This window comes from Podarcis melisellensis (assembly GCF_964234715.1).
Source record: "Podarcis melisellensis genome assembly, chromosome: 1".
Lineage (NCBI taxonomy): Eukaryota > Metazoa > Chordata > Lepidosauria > Squamata > Lacertidae > Podarcis > Podarcis melisellensis.
In genome coordinates, this window is record NC_138528.1 from 95,541,958 (window position 1) to 95,568,772 (window position 26,815).

A 26,815-nucleotide genomic window follows, 5' to 3' on the forward strand; every position below is an offset into this window, starting at 1 on the left:
AGTGGAAGCCAAAAGCATACTTTTCCCTCTTCCAAGAATTTAACCTCTCTGCTTTCATTTTTCTGCTTTTGGTTTTTTTAAAACAGAGGGATAGTTACATTGCATAATAGACTATCTTGCCAATGCAACTGATATTCTCCTGCTATAAAATTCATGAAATCAGCCTTACACATATGCTGTGAGGTCTGGTTGATGGTTTCACAGCACAAGTTCTGTATGCCTGAAACAAAGGTGTCAGAAAAACAGTAAAAGCCGTAAATATGTGCCCAAGTATGAATACCATGGGGGCTGCCAGCTCTTGGTACATTTTGTACCAAGCTCTTGGGGCCTATTGGTAAATTTGCTTATGGGCTTTAACTAAATGCATGGTGCGACTATTCCGTTTGCTATACATTCAATGCTTCTTTCAAGGCTGGGAGAGGAGATGCTGTGGCCTTTTGGGAATACCGCTATTGGCACATGTATGCCCACTGGTACCATATTGGCAATCCGTGCTGTACACCAAGGGATCTTTATTTAACCATGCCGAACACACATACACAGCTGGGATCCTAAGCTTTTGGTCTGTGAACCGAAAGAATTCCTGGAGGAAAAGTCCTCTATGCAGAGAAAGCTAGCTGGCCAATTCATTGCTTGGAATCCACGACTCTTTTTTGTAACAGATCCCTCCTAGAGTGGGAGAAAATATTTGCATCATTTCTACCAACTGACCCCCATATGTTGCTGTAGTGGACCAGATGCCAAATGTGTTTAACAAGGTTTCTTTGGAGGAGATTATAGACCTGATTTCTTATGAGAATCCTCATTTCTGAGGTGGTAAGGTGTCACAAAGAGAATGAACTTCATTGTTAACACTATCAGACACCCTTCAACAAGCAGTTTCAGGCAATTGCACGTCAGTGTTTTTTAATTGGAGATAAGCATTTTTTTAATAAAAATGTTTAATCCCTACACCTACTACCATCAGTCTCAAATTTTGAGTTCTGCACAGATTTACTATATAGCAGGTGTAAGAAAAAACATACAAAAGAAGGGTAGAGGAGCTGCTGTGTTGGCTACTCAGTATGTGACTACTGTATATGTAAGCTTTTATTCCTCATACGTATTTCTGTGGAAGCAGCTGCTTGGGTAAACATCTCATTTCTACCTTTGCAAAATGCAGTATCAAAACAGTAAGAGGTACAAAGTTATGTTTTGATAATTTCTGCATACTCACCAAATGTTAAACTCATGTAGAAAGGGCTTCATAGCTGAAAAAATGGCAGCAACATTTCAGAGGGCTTTTCTACAAGACGACTTGTTCTATTGAGGAAGCAATCTTGAACACACTTACAAGTTAGTAAGCACCACTGAAGACAGCAGGACTTAACTTTAAATAAGTACATAGATTGTATTGTTAATGTATTATCTAGAGAGCTTTTTTAAAGGTTAATTACAGGTACTGTATAAAATAGGTAACAGCTTTATTGATTTACATGATGGGAGTCATAACTTGTAATCCAGATATTAAATTACATAAGATGGTGGGTGGGAACATGGAACACCTACAGAATAGCCTAACTAACAGTAGAAAGGCTATCTTACTACCACCTTGAAACCATCACTTTTACCAGACAACAGGACACCCATGTATTTACCCATATATACCGCTACATAAGTGCATAATACAGCCATAGACATATAATCAAAAACTACCCCCTCTTGCTTTTTTGGCTTTTGCCTGTACATTAACACCTTGTGCTTATTTTGTCTGTGCAGCTTAATATATTTCATAATGTGTTGCTTCATATTTATGCAGTGCAGAGAATTTTAGAAAATAGTATGAAATTCACATTAGATTCTTTGAATTTAAAAATGGAGAAGTTTGGGAAAGGGGGTTGATTTGAGGCTAGTGGGGGGGGATTAATTCCATGCATCAAGTAGTGTCTGTTGGCCCCCATAAGCTAAGTACAATACCACTGAGTTCTGTGCAGAAGACATTGGGAATGTCTCACTTGCTGGCACATTCTGGAACGTTGGTGGCAACGTAACTAAAGGCCATCTCTTGTCTATATTAGATGCAGTAGTAGTCTCTTGTCTATAGAAGCTCATGCCACAATAAACCTGTTAGTCCTTAAGGTGCCATGGTAAAAGACTACTGTGGCTGCGCCCTCTCGGGTTTGGCTCCTTTATACAGGCATCTGTTGTGCTGAAGAACTCTTAATATTCCAGAAGATAAAACATGGCGGCTTGATTAGAACTGTGCACTTTGCTCATCTCAGTTACCATTTGCAGGATTTTAAATAGCACACACAAAAGAAAACGGCTGCTTGTTGCTACTTTTGCCAAGATCTAAGCGGTGTACATATTTGCCTAATTGTACAGATTGACCTTTTCTTGGAAAGATAATGTAAAAAGAAAATATACCATGAGAAACAAAGTGCAATCTTGTAAATATAATTGGCACCGTTTGCCAGGATGTAGTACGTTATCACATTTTGCAAAATTTTATTCAGTCCATGGTGCTCTGTCTTTATTCAAACATTTCATAATGACGTGTTTGCCGTACACGAGGAACCATGTCCACAAGTAGTCTGGAAATGAAAGCACATGTTGATGAAGGACAAAAGTCACAAGTTGTAAGCAGAAAATCATGGACAATGGTGCTGGAAGATTTATGAGAATATATCTTTGTATTCTATCCAGGGCTCAACCACTGCAAAGTAGATTTTGATAAGGTGGATTCTAAAAGGTGTTCTAAGCAAGGCATGCAATTTTAAGTCACCCAATATATTGATATTTAAGCAATGAAACTTTGTAGTAATAAGGTAGTGAGAGCAATGGTAAATAATGACGATACACCACAGCATAGTAAGTGCAGCATCTCAGGAAATGGTGTTGAGGTTGCTACCCCATGCCTCAACCATCATATACAAGGAACAGATCATCACAGTATCTGTTAAGCATGCAAACACAAAGAATAAGGTGAAAAAAGGAACAACTTCACTTACTTCGCTCCATAGGCAAATATTGTCAGTCCAATTAGAACACCTATACTTCCATCCAGGTACCAAACAGCAGCATTGTGTTTAAAAACCTCCGCACTTATAAGTATGGAGAATCCCATTATTCCTCCTACCAGAGAGTTGAAACCTGAAATAAAAAGTATAAATTTAGACTTGTCCAAGAACTAAAGAGTTTGCTCATGAGTTTAATGAGTTACATGTGTACCATTGTCAACTCACATAAAATAAACCCACTAAGAAATTTAAGCTTTTCCAGGTAATGGCCACAAGATGTCACTCTGATCATGTGTCTCACATGAAAATACTGACCACTTTGATACTGCAAGGTGTCTTTTTTATCAGACTTTGCTTATGTTTACATTATGATAGTTAGGAATCTAGGATAAGTGCAGAGAACATGCATCTTCCTTCATCAGAGAGCTTGTTCTGTAGGTTTTAAGGAAACCTACGCCAGCTTGGCTAACTCTCAACCACCCTTCATTGCCTTTTCCCTGGAGGTCTCTCTATATCAGTGTTTCCCAACCGGTGTTCCGCGGCACACCAGTGTGCCGTGAGACCTTGCCTGGTGTGCCGCGGGAGGGAGGCGGGAGAGGGAACTCCCCCCCCGCGCGCAAGGCTTGCGGGCGGCAGCCTGCAGCGCGGAGCGCGGGGCGCCCTTTGGAAGACGCCCCGTGCTTCGCGCAGCTGTCCGCAAGCCTTGGGCGCCTGGGGGAACTCCCCCCCCGCGCGCAAGGCTTGCGGGCGGCAGCCTGCAGCGCGGAGCGCGGGGCGCCCTTTGGAGGAGGCTGCGGAGGGTGGCACGGAGCTGCCTGCGCTCCAGGGCTTCTTGCAGCTCCGCGCCACCCCCCCGGATCCCGGCGCGAAGCCGCGCGGGGCTGCGGAGGGTGGTGCGGAGCTGCCTGTGCTCCAGGGCTTCTTGCAGCTCCGCGCCACCCCCCCGGATCCCGGCGCGAAGCCGCGCGGGGCTCCGGAGGGTGGCGCGGAGCTACCTGGGCTCCAGGGCTTCTTGCAGCTCCGCGCCACCCCCCGGATCCCGGCGCGAAGCCGCGCGGGGCTGCGGAGGGTGGTGCGGAGCTGCCTGCGCTCCAGGGCTTCTTGCAGCTCCGCGCCACCCCCCGGATCCCGGCGCAAAGCCGCGCGGGGCTCCGGAGGGTGGCGCGGAGCTACCTGGGCTCCAGGGCTTCTTGCAGCTCCGCGCCACCCCCCGGATCCCGGCGCGAAGCCGCGCGGGGCTGCGGAGGGTGGTGCGGAGCTGCCTGCGCTCCAGGGCTTCTTGCAGCTCCGCGCCACCCCCCGGATCCCGGCGCAAAGCCGCGCGGGGCTCCGGAGGGTGGCGCGGAGCTACCTGGGCTCCAGGGCTTCCTGCAGCTCTGCACCACCCTCTGGATCCTGGCGCGAAGCCGCGCGGGGCTCCGGAGGGTGGTGCGAAGCTGCCTGCGCTCCAGGGCTTCTTGCAGCTCCGCGCCACCCCCCGGATCCCGGCGCGAAGCCGCGCGGGGCTGCGGAGGGTGGTGCGGAGCTGCCTGCGCTCCAGGGCTTCTTGCAGCTCCGCGCCACCCCCCGGATCCCGGCGCGAAGCCGCGCGGGGCTCCGGAGGGTGGCGCGGAGCTACCTGGGCTCCAGGGCTTCCTGCAGCTCTGCACCACCCTCTGGATCCTGGCGCGAAGCCGCGCGGGGCTCCGGAGGGTGGTGCGAAGCTGCCTGCGCTCCAGGGCTTCTTGCAGCTCCGCGCCACCCCCCGGATCCCGGCGCGAAGCCGCGCGGGGCTGCGGAGGGTGGTGCGGAGCTGCCTGCGCTCCAGGGCTTCTTGCAGCTCCGCGCCACCCCCCGGATCCCGGCGCGAAGCCGCGCGGGGCTCCGGAGGGTGGCGCGGAGCTACCTGGGCTCCAGGGCTTCCTGCAGCTCTGCACCACCCTCTGGATCCTGGCGCGAAGCCGCGCGGGGCTCCGGAGGGTGGTGCGAAGCTGCCTGCGCTCCAGGGCTTCTTGCAGCTCCGCGCCACCCCCCGGATCCCAGCGCGAAGCCGCACGGGGCTCTGGAGGGTAGCGCAGAGCTGCCTGCATCCCGAAGCCTGGTGCGCGCTGAAGAGCGCCCCCGGGCTTCACGCACCTCTCCGCAAGCCTGGGGAGACCAGTGTGGCTCCCTAGGCTTGCGGATATCAGGCTGTTCTGGGGGCTGGGGTCGGGGGAAGCTTGGGCTTCCCCCGCGCCTGCCCCGTGCCTGGGGAGGGGAAAATTTTTTTTTTCTTTATTCTCCCCCCCAAAAATTAGGTGCGTCTTATGGGGCGGTGCGTCCTATGGGGCGAAAAATATGGTAGTCAATATAGGCACAGAGTTAAATTTTTTAACATTTTCTAATGGTGGTGTGCCTCGAGATTTTTTTCATGAAACAAGTGTGCCTTTGCCCAAAAAAGGTTGGGAAACACTGCTCTATATAGAGAGCCAGAATGTCTGAGCCTTTAGGAATTCATAAAGGCTCAAGTAATCCTCTGCATCCAACTGCTAAGGATGGTTTTTGTATTCACTGCAGTGCCTTGGAATTTCTACCACTCATCCCACCTTTGAATAGTTAATACTTGTACTTCAAACTACCCCATTTCTTCCTAGTTCTCACTCAGGTAAAGGTAAAGGGACTCCTGACCATTAGGTCCAGTCGTGGACGACTCTGGGGTTGCAGCACTCATCTCGCTTTATTGGCCGAAAGGAGCTGGCGTACAGCTTCCGGGTCATGTGGCCAGTATGACTAAGCCACTTCTGGCGAACCAGAGCAGTGCACGGAAACGCCGTTTACCTTCCCACTGGAGCGGTTCCTATTTATCTACTTGCCCTTTGACGTGCTTTCAAACTGCTAGGTTGGCAGGAGCTGGGACTGAATGGGAGCTCACTCCATCGTGAGGATTCGAACCACCAACTTCTAATCGGCAAGCCCTAGGCTCAGTGGTTTAGACCACAGCGCCACCTGCGTCCCACTCACTCAGGTACCCACACCATTTTACAGAAATGCGAATCAGGCATTCTAACTTCTCTCTGTAATGCAGTTTCGCTCTATGCATGTCTATCCAGCATCTTCACACCCTATTGGTAATTAGATTCCTCCCATCTCTGCTGCCTCTTAGGGTGCTGGTCCAAGCAGAATGCTGTCTTTGGGTGCTTCCATATGTGGGCCAATAGGCATTTCAGATCAGACTGCTATGTGTGTATTCAACATGTTAGTTTCCACACATTCCTGTCTGTTTCCCCCCAGTCATGGCTATTCATTGCTGTTTCACTGCTTGCCACTCACACTAGAAGATGGAGGTTGCTGGAATGACTCTGGAGGGCTTTTTGGTTGTACACTCAAGTTACTCCTACCCTACCATTCATTGCTTTTTCTGTTCTGGGCATACCCTGAGGCACTGATGCACTTTGCCCTCACCACCTAATCATATGCATTAAGGTGTCAAATGTGTGCTGGGAGGGGGTGTGTGCCTTATTTCATGAGCACCCAATCTCTTGCTGGGGATGGGCCACTGAAGATCCCCTTGGGAGGGAGATCACTGGAATGAAAAATACTTAAAAGGGCAATAAAAATAGCAAAAGCACCCTACTTCAACTCAGCCTAATGGCAATCAGCCTTCCCTTGTTTACCATACTAACACCTAGGGATGCTAGGTACCTATCTGGCTGGCCACGAGATGTCTCTCCTGTGCAGCGAGAAGTCTTTGAGAAATTGCAGTCCTGACTAGTGCTGGTGAAACATAAAATACCGCCTTGCCTGTTGTGCTGTTGCTGTTCTATCCATGTTTCGAAGGGGCTACTAATTATACTGCACAACAAATTGATATTTATTTTACTTAACAGAATTGGTATACCGCTTTACAAAGCAGTTTACAAAGAATACAGTTTGGACTGTGGGAATCATCACAAACAGAAGGAAGCTTGGAGAATGGGACTTGCCTACCCTCCATCCCAACCCCCCAGCTTTGTAATTTGATTATTTTCAGATTCTAATGAAATTTGCATTTGGAGAGAAAAGGATTAATGATGCCAGAGAGGCTGCTTAAAGTTCCTTAATAGTCAAGCTGCCAGCCTCATCCTTTGTTAGAAAAGTTACAGGTAAATAGCCCAGAATCCCCAAGGAAATAGAGTTAAGAAGCATATCTCCAAACTAAGGACAACCTTAAGCAACTGTGTACATGCACACATTTGCCCATAGAAAGATATAGTCAGAAACAAAGAAAACTGCAGTTCGAATCAGGAAGGCAGAATGAGCTTTTGGAGATCTGATGTAGGAGCAGTGATTTCAATAATGTTATTCTGTCTCCCCCTATGCTCAGCTTGTGTATCTGGAAATAACTTGAATATTACCAAAAAAACCTATTAAATCACAATGATTTATTTTCCAAAGGCAGCCAGACCTGGATGAGCACTGCCCCTAGAAGATTTCACCACTTGGAGAAATGGTAGTGTACATAATACTATTCCTGGGTTCACCTTATGTGTCAGTAGCAAGGTCTGTCCAAAACATCTGGGTACCTAAGGCGGATGTCCAAATGGCACTCCCCCTCCAGGGGCAGAGGAAGGGGGTGTGGTGGGTGTAGAACGCCCTAGGTGTCACCATTGAGGGGGATGACAAAATGCCGAGCGGCACTCACCTGGGTGAGACGCTGTGGCTTGGGTGCACACAAGCTCTGCGCTGCCCAAATGGTCCACCCACTGCCTCTCCCACCCCAGCTGTAGGGCAGCTGAGTGGGAGGAGGCAGGCAGACTCCCGAAGCCCCATGGTGCGGCACCCCAGGTGCCCAAGCAGTTTCCTCCGCTGCTACCCCCCTCACCAGGGAAGAAGGGGTGAGGGAAGATTTACAACAAAAACAAGTGGTGGTGGAATCTGCTGTCCTGGTGGTTCATGCTGCCTGAAGCAGTTACCTCACCTTGGTTCATGGGTGGGCTGGCCCTGATCAGCAGCAATTTACCAGGGTAAATAGATAGTTCAGTTATCTATTGTTATCCACAAGTCTCTGCCTGCTGACCAGGTTCCATTTTGAGCCTTCCCAGATACCATATTGTCTCTGTTAACTTGAGAACATTGGCAAGCGTAATATATGCCTCCTCACTTAGCATGTTTTTAAACAATTAACTAAGTCTAAATACACAAGACATCTGCAGACTTAAAAAAAGAAATCCCTGTTAGTTAGAAAATGCTGAATTCTGCACCCCACTCTGTGCTGTCTAAAAGAAACTTACAGTTCCACAGGCTGTCACGGCAGGAAGCAAATTAACAGGAATCAGAAAAGTGCTAACATACTAATTCACTTTGTGCAACTGCTGCTTCCACCCCCTTGCTGTATTGCTTGCTTGTGGGTGAGAATCTCACCCTCCCAAAGATTATATTCCACCAAAAGCCAAAAATACAAAAAGAGAAATCTGTGCGTAGCTGCCTAACTAAAATAGCTTGAATGCACAGACACCAGGCTAATTACAGAGTTCAGTCTCTAATTTAGCTAACAATAAAATCAGCAGCAACACAATTATATCGACGACGTAATTAATGGAAGAGAAGTTCCTCAGCTATTTGCAAAATGGGGGACTAGTTGAAAACACTGGTAATCGTGGCCTATTAAACAGGTAGAGAAGTGGGACAAAACATTCCATCAGTTTTACCACTGAGCCAATTCAGATAGTCTTATCTTGGTTTAATAAGCAGAGATATGAATGAGCCTTTTTTATCAACACTCACAACCACTTTGTGCGAGCTGCAATTAAACCCAGAAGATTCGAATTCCCAGTTTTGATGAAACTGACATCTGGTGAAACTACGGTCACCAGCTCTTAACAAGCCAGGGTATTTAAACACAACTTCCATCCATGGTTAGAGACTTCCTGGTTTAAATCACAACTGGAGAAAGGGTCTGCACAGACAGGCAAAAACTCCTTAATATTTGGCTTATTCATCAGTTGAAACAACTGTTATACAGTGGTACTTTGGGTTAAGAACTTAATTCGTTCTGGAGGTTCGTTCTTAACCTGAAACTGTTCTTAACCTGAGGTACCACTTTAGCTAATGGGGCCTCCCACTACCACCGCCACGCGATTTCTGTTCTCATCCTGAAGCAAAGTTCTTAACCCGAGGTACTATTTCTGGGTTAGCGGAGTCTGTAACCTGGAGCATCTGTAACCTGAGGTACCACTGTAAATGGCTCATCTTCAATGGGTCCTTTAATACAGGGGTGGCTAACGTTAGAGTCTATAGCTGCACTGACCCAGGGTGAATCCCCTGGGGGGCCATGCAGAAAAGGAGACATGGCCTTACTTTTAAACAAAAAAACTGTGACCTTTTTTGAGGGGAAATCCTTGTATAATTCATTCAGAAGCAGTAACACCAAGCACAACCTTCACCCCCAAAATTGCTTTCATTGATTAAGCAGCTAGACTTGACACTGAACTTCTGGGTAGGAGGATAAATTCCCAGGAAGGCACATCTGTTTTTGGGACCCCCAACAGTGGCAGGAAAGGAGCAGCAGCTGCACAACTCCAGAGCAGGCAAACGTTTGCTGCCTCCATGCTCTGCTTTTGCTGCTGCTCTTCCTGAAAGGAAAGGGGGAAAGCCAGACCATTCCTGGGGGACCAGAGAGAGAGAGAGAGACAGACAGACAGACATGCAAAAATCACTGAAATGCAGCAGCTGGCCTTGATTATAGACTTCTAGGAGTGGTGGGAAAATTAAACAATTGTTTTTTTGGGCTAAAGAGGGGGCATTTGTGTTGAGTTAATTACCATAGCACACTCACTCCAGTACTTTCGCCTCCAAGTTTCAGTAGTTCAAACTTAAAAGCATCTCAGCACTCTCATCAATCATGGATTTTCTTGCTACAATTGCTACAATTGTTTGCTCACAGCTGATGGCTCTGACAGCTGTGATGATGTGCAAGCAGTCAACTTTTTCTGCTACCACAAGCACCGCTTGCTCCTCCAACAGTTGTGATCCTTCTTCAACAGTCAAATCATCTAGGGAAATTTTACCCATGATGCTACATCCTACAGAATATCACAGGGCAGTATTTTCACCCATCCCAGGGGGTGGAAAGAGCAACCCTGACCCTTCTAAAGGAGCCTGTTCCAATGCTTTAGTTTGTAACAAGGAGTCTCCTTTTTCTTACAACCAATGTTTCACTGTGAGGAGAGGGGCTTAGAAAGAGAAATGGTCTTTAAGGTACATAGGCCCCAGGCAATTAAGAGCTTCAAAACGTAAGAACCAACACTAGGAAGCTAACCAACAGCCAGTACAACTGCTGCAGTAGTGAGTGAATATGGTCTCACCTCCCAAAATGTACCAGTAGGAAAGCAGTGGCATTCTGCAGCTTCCAAATGATCTTTTTGGCACTCTCTCGCACAAAGCGCAATGCAGTTAGCTCAGTACACATGGCTAGACCCTTTCCAATAAATACCAGAGCTTAGGTAACACAGTTTTTTTTTAAAAAAAAAATAATGCTTATATGTTACTTTTCAACAGATCTGAACCATATTTAACTGCATTAAAATGAAATTGGTGGTATCAAAGCATCTGTTTCCAGCTTTTGTTTTCAGGATCACAGAGAGGCACCATGCCTCAGAATACCACACAGCAGGAAAATCCTATTGCACTCATTTGTCCCACATGATGGACCACTGTGGGAAACAGGATGACTGCACTAGGTAGCCTTCGTCTGTGCTCCCTACTTGAATTTCTCATGTCTGCTGTCTTGACTCCTGTGGAATTTTTCATTTGGAGCAAGACAAACAGGGGTTGTCCCCGATAAATAATTACAGTATTCTTGCTGCTGTTTTACATCTTTTTATGCACTACACAGCAGCCTGCATGGATGAAACCATCCAGTATCAGAAGAAGTCTATGATTTGGCCATGTTTTGTGGGCCTCTCATTTCCTGCAACACACACACTCCATCTGACTACTTTTAATGCATTCAAGCTCTCCTGACTTGCTTGCAAATATTATTACTATTATTAACTCCTTGGGGTTTACTGATCTCCATGCTTTATTAAAAGGGCTACTTCCATCCATCGTTTTGTCACTTGGAATGTCTTCATTTTTCTATAGCTTATAGTTGCCAGAAATAAAAATCTCTGCAAATCAGGGAAGCTAAGATTACATACATACAATGCATTTAAAGCAGGCACCCCCCCAAAAAAAGAATCCTTTGTTAAAAGTGCTGGGAATTATAGCTCTGTGTAGAGTAAACTACGGTTTGTATTAATCTTGGCGCAGAGGGGGGTGTTCTGTCCTTACAGCATTTGGTGATTATGCAGTCCGAATCAAATGTTTAATTTAATAGTAAGAAACTCAACAAATCTGTCAGCTGCATGCTAACTGGTAGCTCATATCCGTAGCTGTTTTTGTATTTTACCTTATGTTCATCTCACTCATCTTTCATCTTATATAAAAGTAGCCAAAACATAGAGGAATGTGATACTTGCTACTTACCATCAGTTAACAATGCTCTGCTTGTGAGCACATTCCCCAACATAAATTTGATCACTGCCAAGGTAGTACAAAGGATTCCACTTAAAATAGAAACACTATATAGAAAGTTATCCTGGAAAAGAAAAATGAAAAATATATTATGTGTCACTTTTGCCATGTAATACAAAGTTGTCAAATAAATGTATAGATCTGGGCCCGAACAAAACGCTTCTGGAGGTGGCTTTGGCTAGATATATCTGAACAGCTGTGAGTGTGGGCTCACGAGCAATTCGCACACATATCTCAATCAGTAAATGTTATATTTGAAAGGGAACTACATTTCTCTCCCATAGGGATATGTGAGAGTGATGTTCTTACCCTCTCTGTGCAAGAAAGATCAACAACTTCCCCATTCAAACATACTTCAGGAGCATGAAAAAGGTGCAAGATTCAGCAGCACATCTGCTGGAGCACACCAAAGCCTTCCAGGATGGATCAAAATCCACAATGGCTGAGAAGAAAAGGAGAAACTAGCCCCTAGCACAGAGCCATCTTTCCCATTGGGTGGGCTGGCGGGCGTGCAGCTTCCTTCCCAAGCCTCCGCGGGAGGAGAGCGATCCCCACAGAGGCATAGGATGGAAGCTGCACCCCGCCAACTGTATGGCTGGCGGATGTGCAGCTGTCTACCCAACCCCCCGTGGGAGGAGAGTGATATCTGCAGAGGCTTGGGAAAAGGTCGACAACTCTGGGAAACGGGGGTGGGGCGCCGGATATGCTTAAGATGGCCCTGCCCTAGCAGCTTGTCTGGCAAGTATCCTGGAAGGGGGGATTAAGTTGCAAGGATGTGTACTATGAGAGTAAACATACAGGTTCTGGGCTGGCTAGCTGCCAGCCCTGAATATGACCACTGATAGCTATTTAGCAGAAAACAAGGGCTATGGAGAGTGGGAAGGGAGTAGCCAGGATTTATTTGGGGGGTAGACTTTATGTTTGGGGGACAGAACAAAGTCATCTGCAACACACCTGGTCAGTTAGTTAGGTATTTTTATATACGTACCTGATTTGGGGGGGGCAGCTGCACCCTCCTGGTTATGCCCATGGGGGTAACTGTGACTCCCTCCCCGCACTTTCCTCTAGCATTATATAGGAATAATGAGAAGGAGAGGAAAAATGAGACCCATTCTCTTTCCCAGATTCTCTGCTCTATCGGTGCTCATATTCAGGGTCGCTAGGCAATCCTAAACCTGATCCCTCCATCTCTTTATAGAACAGGGATGGGAAAGAATAAAAGGGTCCATATCCCTGTCACCCTTCCAGAAATGCCTCTCCTGCCTGGCCTGGACATTTCAAACCAGCCTGGAACAGTAAAACTCTCCTTAAGGGGTAGGGATACAGCGCAACATTTCATTGCACAAGCCACATGCACTGTCTATTTTTTAACTAGAAATAGGTTACCGTATATACTCGAGTATAAGCCGACCCGAATATAAGCCGAGGCACCTAATTTTACCACAAAAAACTGGGAAAACTTATTGACTCGTGTATAAGCCGGTTCACCACACCACCACACACACTCTGGTGGGGTGGAGAGTGTGTGTGTGTGTGTGTGCATGCGCACACAGCGGAGGGGGCTTCTCCCTCCCCCCAGCCCCTCCCATCCCCCTGCCTACCTAGGGTGCTGCTGAGAGGCAGAGGCTGGTGGTGGCAGCAGCAGTGGAGGAAGAACAAGCAGCCCAAAAGGGCTGCTTTCAGGCTGCTCGTTCCTCCTCCGCCACCGCCAACAGCGGCGGAGGAGGAAGGAGCAGCCCAAAAGGACCCTCACTTGAGTATAAGCTGAGTGGGGCTTTTTCAGCATAAAAAATGTGCTCAAGAAGTAGGCTTATACTCGAGTATATGCAGTATCATACCAACTAAGATCTAATAAAACAGTATTCTCATTCTAGGATTTTATTTTATTTCAAAGTTGCATGCTCCATGCAAATATTATGACTGAAACACTCTTTGAAACCCCCAGCTTTATTTAATACAAGTAAAGAGCTGAACAGAGGAGAAAAAGCAAGTGTAGGAGAGTAAAGGAATCCAGTTTTCAAGTACTTGAGACCAGCAAGATCTGTTCAAGGAATCCCTGCAGTATTTCAATGCATCCACTGAGTGGAGCTACTCACCACAATATCTGTATAGTCATTCTATGCTTCTTTACGGAACAATACAGCTCCCAGTGCTCTCCCACTCCACCACCTACCCCAGGATTCCCACTACCACCAGTACCAAGTACCCCTGACAAATACGCAACTAGTACAGCCTAGATTACCTTTGGGAGGCAGAATGAATGAGCTGAATTAGGAGTAGGCTGGTGCACCTGAGGGTCTAGAGAGTTGTGTTGTGCACCACAGGGTCAAGGATAAAAGATACGGCAAGAGACAAGTGGAAGTGCTTGTTATGAAGATGAAAACTGAAATGGCAAAGAGATGGGCAGTGACCTGGTATCAGCAATCACTGGTAACACATCAGGAACCTCAACAGCATCCCACTTGGGGTGAACGATTACCTTTCCAAATTAATTCATCTTCCAGAAAACTGATCAGAAGAGACACTTTAATATGGTACTAAATTAATAAAATAACCCTGACCATCTGCTGCCATGTCCCCCAGGACCTTTCCTCTTTGTCGCCTCAGATTACCTTCTTGCCATTGCTTCTGAAAATCATTAAATAAGGAATCAAATCCATCGAGATTCATTGTTCGCTACCTCACTAGATTTTAATTGGAGCAACAGCACTGAATTAGAAAGAGAAGATTAATTTTTTTTTAAAAAAAACCCTAAAACACTTCCATAATCTGCAGCCTTCTTTTGTTTGAAATGAAACTCATTTTTGTCCAGTTGTGCCATTGTTTATATCTGCATATCCCATTCTATCCTAAACATCTTTGCTTGTGACATAATGCAGCTACAAATAATTATGTATTTAACTACGTTTTATACTATGCTTTGATGTTACACTGCCATAGCCATTCCAGTTACAAAGCCATTTATAAATCCTATACTAAGTACACCCACAGCAAATCTGTGAACAAAGCAAAGTGTATACACAACAGACCTGAATGAATAGAATCAAGCTTTCTCCCTCAATAATTGCAATGTTTTTGAACTTTTCCTTCTCTCTCTCTCTCTCTCTCTCTCTCTCTCTCTCTCTCTGTCTCTGTCTCTGTCTCTCTCTCTATCTTTAACATTTTGCTTACAAGACTGTTGGGCCAGAAAGACCTCATCTGCTGAGCTTGTTTACTTGTTCACAAACCTTAATTTGCATCTCTGCATACATATCTATTAGCATATGCAAATTTCTATCACAGGTCTGTGCTCTGAGACTTTTAAGTGCTTGATTGTGCCCCTGATAGGGAAGAAGTGGGGGAAAGAACAGGGCAGACTTTTCTGACCTTTTTCTTTATGGTTATGCAATGATTGAACTGCAAGGCAAGCTGAAATCTTATCATATATTTCACTATACTAGCAAATCCATCTCAATAAAAGCACGCAGGACGTCACCATGGAAACTGCACATTACAAAGAGCAAACAAGGAAGGTATTTGTGGCCCACTACCATTCCTTGCTAAGGTTATATCCTTGAATCCAGTTTTATGCTTACAAGTATAGTGTGGATGCCCTCTAACCCAAGAATACATTGTTGAGTGGCAGTGACTTCAGCTGTTTCCAAATCACTTAATGCCCATCATCAAGGAGAGTGCTAGTTTCATAAACAGGCAACACACAACTTCAGGATTGCTCATACCTGAGGACGTTCTTTCAAGAGTGTTTCTTTCTTACTGCACTAAACATTACTATTTAGGAAAAGGTAATTCTGTGTGATGGAATCTGCATTTGGTTAATGTACAACCGTACTAACTGCAATGCAGATACAGTACTGCTCACAGAGAATATTTACTTCCCATAAATGAAAGTATGAAAACCAGAGTGTGCTGTAATTTAGACAAGGAAAGAAGGCACTTGGAATTGATCCTAATAATGCAAAAAATAGAATAGCTCTCAGAAACTGGGGAAATGTTTAAAAACAACCATAGGTATAAACCAATAAATAATATTAGTATGAAATTGTGTCTCATACCACATCTACTGTATATTTGCGACTGGGTGGTGGAACTTCCTGTATGGGACTAAGAGAAGCTATCATGCAGATGCACCCAAATACTCCATAATTGATTTTTACCTAAACTGTGTTGTTGTTGTTTTAATTCCCAGAAAGGCTGGACCTGGGGGCCACAGCCCCTGCTGCCCAAGCTCTTTGATATTGCTACCCAAAGTGTGGCAGATGATGGAACTGTGAAAAACAAGTCCAGCATCTCTGTTCGGCCACTAGGTCGCAAGTGTATAAACTGACCTGCACCAAAACACCACAGGGCAATTTAAAGCATAAAAATGTATTAACCACACAACCCAATAATGTCAATTATTTAATGCTACAAAGCTGCTTTTGCTGTTCCTACGTCATTTCAATTTGGCATGCTATCACCTTTAAACCATATATATATATATATATATATATTTGCTTTCGTAGATTTTCACGGGTACAGGAATGCAGGTTTTGGTGTCCTCGGGTGTCTTCCCGTGTAAAAGTTGGGGTGTCTAGGCGACGTTTCGACGAGGTCTCACTCGTCATCTTCAGGCTGGTGGTTTCGGCTTCTTGTTACTGGAACAGAGCAGGATCTCAGTGTTTGAGTTCCTATAAATACTGTTGAGGGGGTGTGGTGTATAGCCTCCAATGTTCTGGGCAGAGAGGAAGTTCCCAGGCTAGTGTGCCTTTTCTTCTTTTGTTCCTTAATTACTTGAGGGATATCTTGAGTGATTTCTTGAGTGATATCCTGAGTACCACTTAGGTGGGTCATTAGGTGTGGATTAGTTGCTAAAGTCTTTGTGTCTTGACCTCTTGAACTTTGTGAAGAGTTTTTCTGAGAAGATGACACAGGCCACAAAACCATAGCTCGCCCCTATACACGAATCCAAGCCAGAGCACAACTAAGTGCAGTACAGCCATCTTCTCAGAAAAACTCTTCACAAAGTTCAAGAGGTCAAGACACAAAGACTTTAGCAACTAATCCACACCTAATGACCCACCTAAGTGGTACTCAGGATATCACTCAAGAAATCACTCAAGATATCCCTCAAGTAATTAAGGAACAAAAGAAGAAAAGGCACACTAGCCTGGGAACTTCCTCTCTGCCCAGAACATTGGAGGCTATACACCACACCCCCTCAACAGTATTTATAGGAACTCAAACACTGAGATCCTGCTCTGTTCCAGTAACAAGAAGCCGAAACCACCAGCCTGAAGATGACGAGTGAGACCTCGTCGAAACGTCGCCTAGACACCCCAACTTTTACACGGGAAGACACCCGAGGACACCAAAACCTGCATATATATATATATATATATATATAATTGCTATAGCATAGTTACTACTGTTCTGTGAAGGAAGCATACTTTGATAAACTCAATTCATGGAGTGATCGAAGTCAATGCAATATTGTGTGCACACAACAGTGCACTCTCAAGAGGAGTACCACCAGTTCCACAAAATTAACCTTTTAGCAAATATACATCTAAGATCTGACTGTGTGTGCCAGCATAGTTGCAGATCTAGTAACGAACAGGATCAGTGGGTGAGCTGCACTGCTGTAGTCCTAGTTTTCAACCAGTACATTGTGTCTCTTAGACCAGACGTATTTTCACTACTCATCTAAAAGCACAACTAGTGTTACAAATAATAGCTTCTTAAGATACATTTTTATACTGGAACTTCAGCTTTCCTTTGTTGTGGCAAATAAAGTAACCTTATTCCCATCCTAGCAAACAACATCCTGGATCATACTAATGAATGTAAACTGCACTGCCACTGCACAGATGATACTGCTGCCTGGGGAAATAAACACACTCCCTGAATTGCAAGTAGCTATTGATTTAGCACACCCAGCAAATGGTTGTACTCTCCCTGGCCCTTTGAGTTGCTTTATCAAACAAGAAATCATATGCATTTTGTGGTACGTAACAAAAGAGATAACCTATTTTTGAGGATATGGAATTATAATAAATTATAACGAACTGCTGAATTTACAGTCTACAACAAGAAGAGAAAAACTCAAAAAGATTCTTAGTTCCTCTGAAATAAATTAATAGCTTAACTGAAAAATATGTCAAGACCAACAGCACTCTTGAAAGTAACTTTCAGAAAACCATTTTCAAAATATGGGCTGTTTTTCGTGCCACTATACCAAGCCTAATAATCTCTGGTTGCATGCAAAGTGCTCTAGTGCAAGGAACTTTAAAAAAAAGAATATATTTCAGAAAGCAGGATATTCAGTAAGGTTACAGCAATATTTTAGACCAATTCTCAGCGGGTTACCTTCTCTTAGAAAGTACAGAGATCATTTAGAATTAGCCCCAAGTGCACTTATCAGGGGCTTGCCTAGCTTTTACTTGCTCACTATAGTAAAGAGCCCAAGGCCAGAATTTTTCCAGTTATCAGAGTGATGCCACTACCAACACAACTGCAAAGCTGAAATGATTTTTTGGACGATGCAATTTGCAACAGAGGGCAGTAGCAGGCCACAGGAATATAAGATGAGATGACAAGAGTTGCAGCAAGCAGAGTCAAATCAATCAAAGAAGACAGCAACAAGGTTATCTCAGAGTGCTATCTACAGGTCATCAACAACCCATCCTGGACTGTGAGGAAAGAAACCTCATTCAAGTTCATACAAGGCTTCTAAACAATGAGCTGTAAGTAAATGAAGGCGTAAGGAAAACTTAAAATGTTACCTTTGTATCATGGGAGCATCTGTGACATGCACAGATGAAGGTTGCCAGTACAAGACCTGACTCTGAAACTGAAATAATGGCAAAATGGCCCCAGGAAGCCCAGAATGAAACATTTATGCAGTCTGCTAATTCCCAGACCTTCCTTGCAACTCAGGCCTCTTTGGCTAGGAACCGAAAAAATGCACCACAACTTCACAAGAGGACTTTCTAAACTGCGGCAATCTGAAAAACTTGAGGAAAAAGACAGAAGGGTGCCTCCACCATTCCATGCACAGAAGCTAACACAAACACTGCCTTCTAGCCTATTTGTGCACTCTGCATACACCCAGAGACACAAGCATCTGTTGGCATTCTTAATTATGCCACCTGAGGCAGCCACCTCACCCTTACTAATGATAGGGCTGGCCTTGATAAGTAGAAAATTCATGTGAGCATTGTGAAAGTACCTTAAAGCAGCAGCTTCCAAAATTGATTCTGAATTACACACTATATTGAGTGATTAGTCAATATAATCCATACCTACAGCATGTTGAGTATGGACATGGAACACCCTGATCTGAATCCCTGCAACACTATGGTCAAGTAGCCTTGACCAAATTTCCATCTTTCAGTCTGAAACTACCTCACTAGGTTGCTGTAAGACTGAAACACTCCGCTCTGAAGTCCTTAAAGAAAGAGGGAAGAGAAACATTAAGCCCTAAAATGGCCCAGAAACAAATGCAGACTAGAAGCCCAGCATAAAGAAAACTTATACTTGTCCTGTCTTTGACAGAAAATGTTTTAATCTGCTATGTAAATTATATTGCTCCAAACCAAGAGTTAAATGTTATCTTCTTTAACATTTAAGGAATGGCAACATTTTCTAGTGGAAAAGTGTTGTTCCACAACCGCATGACTCAAAATCAGAGTCATGCTGCTTAAATTTTACACCAAGCTAGGAAAGCCTATTCTGAAAAGAAGCTCAATTCATGAAATCTGACATTTTCAAATAAATTAACATTTCTAAAAGTCTCTGGAAAATATGCTCCTTTGTGTCAATTTAAATGGGTTACAATGCACTACATGGGCTTCATTCTCAGACATTGTTGGGTAAAATTCCACACTTATGTAAATGCAATCTGAACTCTAGAACAAAATACTATTTTGAAGACTCTAAACTTTCACTTTAAACTGCTTCAAGCCTTTAGGGATGTAGGCGCGAATTATTATTTTTCCAGTAACCCAATTCACAATAAGAGGTGGCTCTTTAATCCAAATTATGCACAAAATCCAGCTGCATGTGGAAAACATCCAAACATATTAGTAACCCGGTAATATATGTGCATCTCCATGTATTATCCATATAGTAGCCTGTGCTATCATGTCCATCTGTCCTCTTTTATATAGAACAAATGTCTGGTTATTTTACAGAAGATGGTTTTGATCTCCATTGCGGGCCAGAAAAGGGTATGAGGGAAAGAAGGCAGCAGGATGATTGCCATATTACTTTAAAATCATAGCACTTTATGGTTTCTATTTACAGTACTGTATTACTCCTTTCACACATATAGGAAGTTGGATACAGCACCAATATGCTGTGCTTTTCCAGCATGAGATTTGCATAATTTTGACAACTTCCAGACATGCAGCATGAGTGTTTGTCCATGAGTGTTTGTGAATATTGTTCCATGTTCACTTTCACAGCCTGTATCTTTCACCAATTTTGCAAAGCAACAACGTGCCTGTAGCCTCAAGTTGACATATGGTTTCTTGGCTGCAGCAAGTTATGGAACATAAATTTACAGTTTAGGAAATGTAAGTAAATCTGAATCCAACCCATTCCACCTTCTTCTTAAAGCTTCCCTAGATTCTCTATCTTTGGATTAAACCTATATCTCTCTAGATGTTGTTGGACTCTACAACTTCCTTCAGACCTGGCCAACATGACCAATTGCCAGAGTTTAAGGGAGACGTAATTCAGCAATATCTGAAGGGCCACGGCCTCCTCTTTTCTGTTCTAATCATTCCTAGGTCCATTGTCTAAAGAAGTTTCCCAAACTTGGGTCTCCAGCTGCTTTTGGACTATGGTCCCCATCATTCCTGACCACTGGTCTTGCTAGCTAGGGATGATGGGAGTTGTAGTCCAAAAACAGCTAGAGACCCAAGTTTGGGAAACACTGGTCTGAAGTGTGAAATACAGTGGATTCTTTTATTTCTAGAAGTGAATAAATTTTAGTTATTATTGCAAAGAAAAACCATATTTGGAGCTCAAAAATGATAAATATTAGTTAATGGTCAAATATGTACATTAAAGATAGAATATTTTCATGCCGTTCTGTTGAATTATACAGGGACCAAGCTATAAGTGGACACAGGCATGTGCCTCCAATACCATATTATTCTAAGGCTAGATTTTAAGTTTTTCATTTTAAAAAAGTAAAATAAAAGGTCTTACCACTTCTGGAAGCAATTTAATTGCAAGGTCGTGGATGGCTTTGATCACTATACATAGTGAAGACAGGAGAAATATCACACCCAAGATGACACAGGCACTGTAAAAAAAGAAGGAAGGAAAAAATATTTGTAACTCATTTGGAGCTTTGTGGCCTATTGATTGATGGCACACAGGATTCTGCAATGAACATAATGTTCAGAGAGTGAATGTCTACTGAAGTCCTAGAGGTTGCTATACTGAATGAAGAGAAGCACACTCTGCCCTTTGCCATTGGACAGGAAACCAAAGGCCACTGGGAAACTGCTCCTCCTGCGTCCCATGAAAAATTATCACTGCAAAGGAAGAAAACATCACAGCAATCTTGCGGAAAAATCATCACTGCAAGGGGAAAGATCAGCCTGGCCCCATGCAACAGCATGGGTTAAATATCAGGTCCTTTTAATCACAAGAATGGAAAAGAGAATTACTGTTAGGAACTCCAAGGTCTGAATTAGACATTTTGTGGTCATATGATGCATGCCCTATCAACTAGTAAGCTACCAGAGTATGAATACCCTCAGGCCTCATGGTCCAGGAGCTGGGAGGCAGGGGAGGGGCAGTTTGACAAGGTAAATGTGTACAAACTTTATAGGAAGCGTTTAGCAATTTTCCTGTTGTATTTCCCAGTGTTTAGAAGTTTAAACATTACTGTGCAAATAAGATAGAAACCTATGCAGAGGTTTCTAAACTGCAATTTGAAGTAGAAACTGTGCTGCACTGCTAATGGAAGTCATTTTTAGGGAATTCTCTATCTCAAACAAATCCTATGTAAACAGAACTCCTGGTAACCACGGTGTTTTGAACATCTCCCAGACTATTCTGATAAATGATGTTGTATGATAATTCCTTTTGTAACCAGCATCTGTTTTCTTTATTATAAGAAATAAAGAAGCAACGATTCTCATCTGGCATTCAGTGTCTTGTCACCTATTGGGAGCACAGTCTGAGGCTGTTATAATTAGCACAGCAGTGCGCTACTATTTTTTACCCTGTAGACATTAGCCAATCTGGAGGTTTGGCAGAACATGCAAAATTTACATCAAACTCATTAAAGAGGCTGCAAAGGAGTCAGCAGGGTTCTGCCAAGCTTAAGAAATGCAAGCTCAAGTTGTGACATCGTCACAACATTTTGTGGCATACCATATTCAGAAATGAAGACATGGGGCCTTATGCTAGAGCACATTTGCTGGCGATTCCAAGATGCTAAAGCTCTGTCTGTGTTGCTCTCCCAGGAACAACTGTAAGAGCAGGAAGGAAGATTGGCTGCATAGATCACTGCAAAATCAGACAGGATTTTCTCACTGATGTTACAGCAAGACTACAGAATTCTGTCACTGGAGAAATGAGGACAAACCTTCACTGATCTTAGGATAAATATTCAACACTTTGTGAAGGCAGATATCCAAAATAAACTTGGGTAAGGTAAGGTCCTCTACCTGTAGCAGAGATGGCACAGCCAGTCACAGGACTGTGGGACCCTTGGCAAAGCTGATGCACTCAAGAGTGTGTCTATACCAAAATGTATCCTTAGCACTTGGCCCAACCTCTGCTTCTGCATCAACTCCCAGCCCAAACCAGCTTGTTTCCATTTGTTTCACTAAGCCAAGTCTCACTGATGCAGACAGGAAGAGGTGCAATTTTAAAAAACCAAACACTAACTGGCTCTGATCATTACTGAGCCAGTCTTAATTCAGAAATTATCTGTCCACACCACTGAGAGCTCCCCAAACCCCTTCCTTTCTACTGGCACCCATCCACAGATTCTTTGACCCACTTTCTTCTCTACCCTACTTTCTCGGGTGGTAGTTCTCCAGTGGGGGCAGCAAACAGGGAAGGGAAGAATTTCTGCAAGCAGCAATGCTGTTCTGCCAATAGCAGCAGGCACAAAAGGAAAGGCCTCTCCATCTTCCCCTCCCATACCTGATATACTACTATGCAGTACGCCAGCCACAAACAGCCTGTGGAAATGTAGCTTCCCCAAGGCAGACATTGCAGTAGACCTTGAGAAAATGATATTTCACATATGTGGTTTACCATTTTCACGCAAAAAGGGGAGGCTTAAAATAAGGGTTTTATTCTCTAACCTAAATTTGTTGCCTCCTTTTCTACCCAGCAGAGAGGAAACATACAAGGAATCAAAATCTGAATAGCTTATTACATCAAAAATCGGAAGCTTGTGTCCACATCAAATGGGTTAAAATGTACAGGAAACTATGGCTAAAATGGAAATTTATGTTTCAGGATTATTAAAATAATAATAATTCTGTGGCAGCTGCCGCAGACAACAGCTATCAGTTTATATTTAGCAGAATATTGACACCTTGGATAGGGTGAAAATGCAAAAAAAAAAAGGGAGAGGAGCGCTATTATCTTTTGAATGATTTATCACTCATTCATCATATTTAGCTAGGGCAGCATCTTTTTTAATATACATGTTGCGAAATTCTGCGGTCATGCAAAATTCATGAGTGTGCCTGTCTTTATACCTATAGCAGAATATCTTAATGGCTGAGGCACTTCTAAGTGTGCTGATTTCTCTCTGCACTGCAGCTAGAATGCTTTATTGTACACTATACTGTTCCAGTGCTAGCAAACAAAAACCTGATAAAACTAGAAAGTCACACAAAAAGCTACATAAGAATGAGAAAATAACATTTTTTACTGAAATTATAAAGGGCTATACCTAGAGAAAAGCCTGTGGAATACATCTGGGGTGCAAGTTGACTTTCCCAGCCCCTCTTCACCTACACAAAATACACACACAGAGCCTCCCTAGGATCTGGTAACCTAAACAATGTGACCTGTAATGTAAGGGAGATGCTGGAAAATCAGGTGAAGGCAGTGGAAAATAACTTATTTTTCAAGTCATCTAAGCCTACATACACACAACATTTTATTTTAAAATCAATGAAGACTGAGTACTTGGGGGGGGGGGCTTCTGGCTAGTCGACCCATAATCTAGATCTATTGCATATATTTTATTCCTGAAATGCACTTCTTGAAAACCAGTTGTATTCCAAAAATAACAGCTCATTGCAGGTTGATTTCAGATTTCCTAACAGTGTATCCATTGGGAAACAGATTAAAACTGATGTAACGGAAATGGTGCATGTATATCCACACATGCTCATTGGTGGTGTGGGTGGGCATATACCAAGACTGCAATCACCACTTCCTCCTTCATTAACTTGCAGCATGTGCAGGGAGGAAGAGGCATGGATAACCTAATCAGGGGGTCAGTTTCCAACCACACCAACCCTTTTGGATGGAAGCAGCACGTTGAGGACAAGAATGGACAGTTCTGGTTTGTGGGGCGGGGGTACTTTTTTTTGCCACTAATTGGCTAGCATATATACAGCCTAAGAGGGTAATAAAGTTAAGCCGCAACCCACTGGCATTATTTTTCTGCCCACATTTTATCAATACAGTGAATTTCATTAGCCTCCTGAAGACTGCACACATGATATGCTGACATGCTGCACACATGCACATAGTATGTATTTTGCAGCAGCTGGTTGAGTTGGAACAGAGCCTACAGGTGAGCATGACTTAACATGGTCATTTTGAAATGGATATTTTTAAGGAAGCTTCCTTCCGTAGTGCGAAAAAAATGCTTCCAATTTATGAGACCTAGGAATAGAGCTGCCTGACCTTTGAGATACAAACACTTAGAAATTACATGCGGGAAGAGATAGGGAGCAGTACCAGGTTTAAATAGGTTGGGGTGAAAGGTTTTCTTCCCTGATACACAAAAAAGGGCAACCTCAATGCTTAACAACTTTGGGGGAAAAGGCAACCCGCCTCTGGTTTGTGCTGAGCACTAGTCAAAGAGCGATACAAAATTGAGGGGAAAGTTCCTAAAAATCCAAAATGAGGCCATGAGTATGTCCTCCTTATTGCTCAAGATTAAGATACAGTGGACTGTAAATAATATATAATGGCAATATGCTCATGGAAGTCATTTTTCACTGACTGACTCCACTTGAATCAATAAAAGTGCTTTAAAATTACCAAATGTGGGGGATGGATGGGAGAAATTAATGAAAGAGAAAACAGTTAATTGCTGGTAAGATAAGCGATGCATCTCCACTACAATTTAACAAATGTGTGGAAGCAAACCGCATGTCTGAAAATACATCAGTAAGAAGCACCAGGAATTTCAGCTAGCCACAATTTCTGGGTGGCATTTGTCTTGCCTCTTTAAGCATGCAGCTCCCACCAACACACTACTATGGCCGCTGTAGTAGATAAACAATGTTTTGTCTATGCTATAAATCTGAAGTGGCCCAATGTCAAAAACAAAACTTCAAAGCAATTATTCAAATGGGCAAATGTCTAGGGGAGCCATCAAAACTAGGGCTGGGGTAGGAAGAAGAAGAAGAAGAGTTTGGATTTGATATCCTGCCTTTCACTTCCCTTCAAGAGTCTCAAAGTGGCTAACATTCTCCTTTCCCTTCCTCCTCCGCAACAAACACTCTGTGAGGCGAGTGGAGCTGAGAGACTTCAGAGAAGTGTGATTGGCCCAAGGCCACCCAGCAGCTGCATGTGGAGGAGCGGAGACGCGAACCCGGTTCCCCAGATTACGAGACTACCGCTCTTAACCACTACACCTATGGCCCTCCATATTACATTGGATCGAACTCCCATCAGGCCCAACCATCATTGCTTATAGTCCAGAATGATAGGAATTACCAGTCCAGCAACATCTGGAGGACCACAGTTCCCCATCTCTGGACTAGGGGTGTATAGGATGCTGCTTTTTGTTCTGTTTTGAGTGAATAGAACCCTAAATGTGTGTTTATGCCCATGTGATGGTAGCATTCCCTTCTCTTTCAGACGATTCCTTCATCCTACAAGGAGAGCTGTGATGTCATGATGACCACCTACTGGAGAAGAATGAATCTGTAACAGCATGTGAAGTTGTCTGCATCTCTCTGTGAGGCTAGCCCTCAGGCTTTGCAATCTCAAAGGCTTTTCTGTTTCGAGTCATCCCTCTGAAAATCGTTCACCACTCCACTGTTCCATGTATGAATATTCAGCAATGTTTTGTCGCAACTACTATTTTACAGTACATCTCTCTCTCTAACTGAAGAGCAAAATGTAGTTTATATAATTTAGCTTCTGTAAAATATCCAGTGTGGGATATCTCCCTGTCTAATTATAATCCCGCTGACTTTCCAGCAAATGGAATGTAGTAACAATATGTCTAAATGGGTATATAATAAAGCCCTTGGTAATTACTACTCTCAGTTCAATCTGCTGAGAGCAGCAGAGGTGTGGCAACAGAATTAAGCATTAAGTAAAAATTAGTGAAGCATGCAAATACAATCTGTACAAATGTTTTCACTTAAACTTGCCAGTACATAGATATTATGCTGCCTCCCTCCCTTAGTGCACACTGCGTAGCAAGATATCTTTCACATGGAGTTGAAACCAATTTTAGCAGCTCTCCGCATAGTTAATCAGGATATTCACTGAACTGTGATGACATTTTGCTAAATAAAACAAGATTGTCAATATCAGTCAAATAACTAGCTAGTCAACTTTGTTAGCTTGTGCTTATCTTACAGCTTGGCTGTCAAAGCTGCCAGAAAAACAGACCTTGTTTTCTTCTAACATAAGACCTTTAAAAAAAAAATCAACAAAACCTTTTATTCTTATTACAAAGCAATAGCTAACATAGTATGTCAAAAATCTCACGCAACAATTAAGCATGTGCTTCACATTTCCATTGAGGTCAATGGGATTTTAGATTGCTGAACCTTTTGACTGAATTGTATCTCTGATTTATGTTCACTGCAAAATGTTCAACATCTTTGGAGGGTATTATTGTATGTACCTCAGGAATCTAAACTTCATGCTATGGGTGAAACAAAATTAAAGGCTGTAAGAAGATTATTCAGCTGAGCAAAAGTACTCCTGGCCACCATCAAAATCAGGATAGCCAGGTCCAGGTGCAATTTCTGTGGTTATAAAAAGTTAATCAGGAGTTTATTTGTTAAAAAGGAAAGTAAAACTATTCCTCAGAGTTGAGGGAACAACTGCATATTTCTAGCTCAACAATCATTTTA

At 43.6% G+C, this 26,815-nt stretch overlaps 1 protein-coding gene across 3 annotated transcripts in view; it reads right to left on the reverse strand.

Annotated features, from left to right (window-relative positions):
- Positions 1 to 1,446: 1,446 nt before the first annotated feature.
- The window catches only part of TMEM163 (transmembrane protein 163), a 109,441-nt gene continuing 84,072 nt past the window's right edge, over positions 1,447 to 26,815 (reverse strand). For all 3 annotated transcript variants that reach the window (XM_081922056.1, XM_081922055.1, XM_081922057.1), the window contains 4 exons: positions 20,706 to 20,802; positions 11,463 to 11,574; positions 2,991 to 3,132; positions 1,447 to 2,573 (listed from right to left, as the gene is read on the reverse strand). In XM_081922056.1, coding sequence (XP_081778182.1) covers positions 2,513 to 2,573; positions 2,991 to 3,132; positions 11,463 to 11,574; positions 20,706 to 20,802 — 412 coding nt within the window. In that variant the 3' untranslated portion in view covers positions 1,447 to 2,512. The remainder of the gene's footprint in view (positions 2,574 to 2,990; positions 3,133 to 11,462; positions 11,575 to 20,705; positions 20,803 to 26,815) is intronic.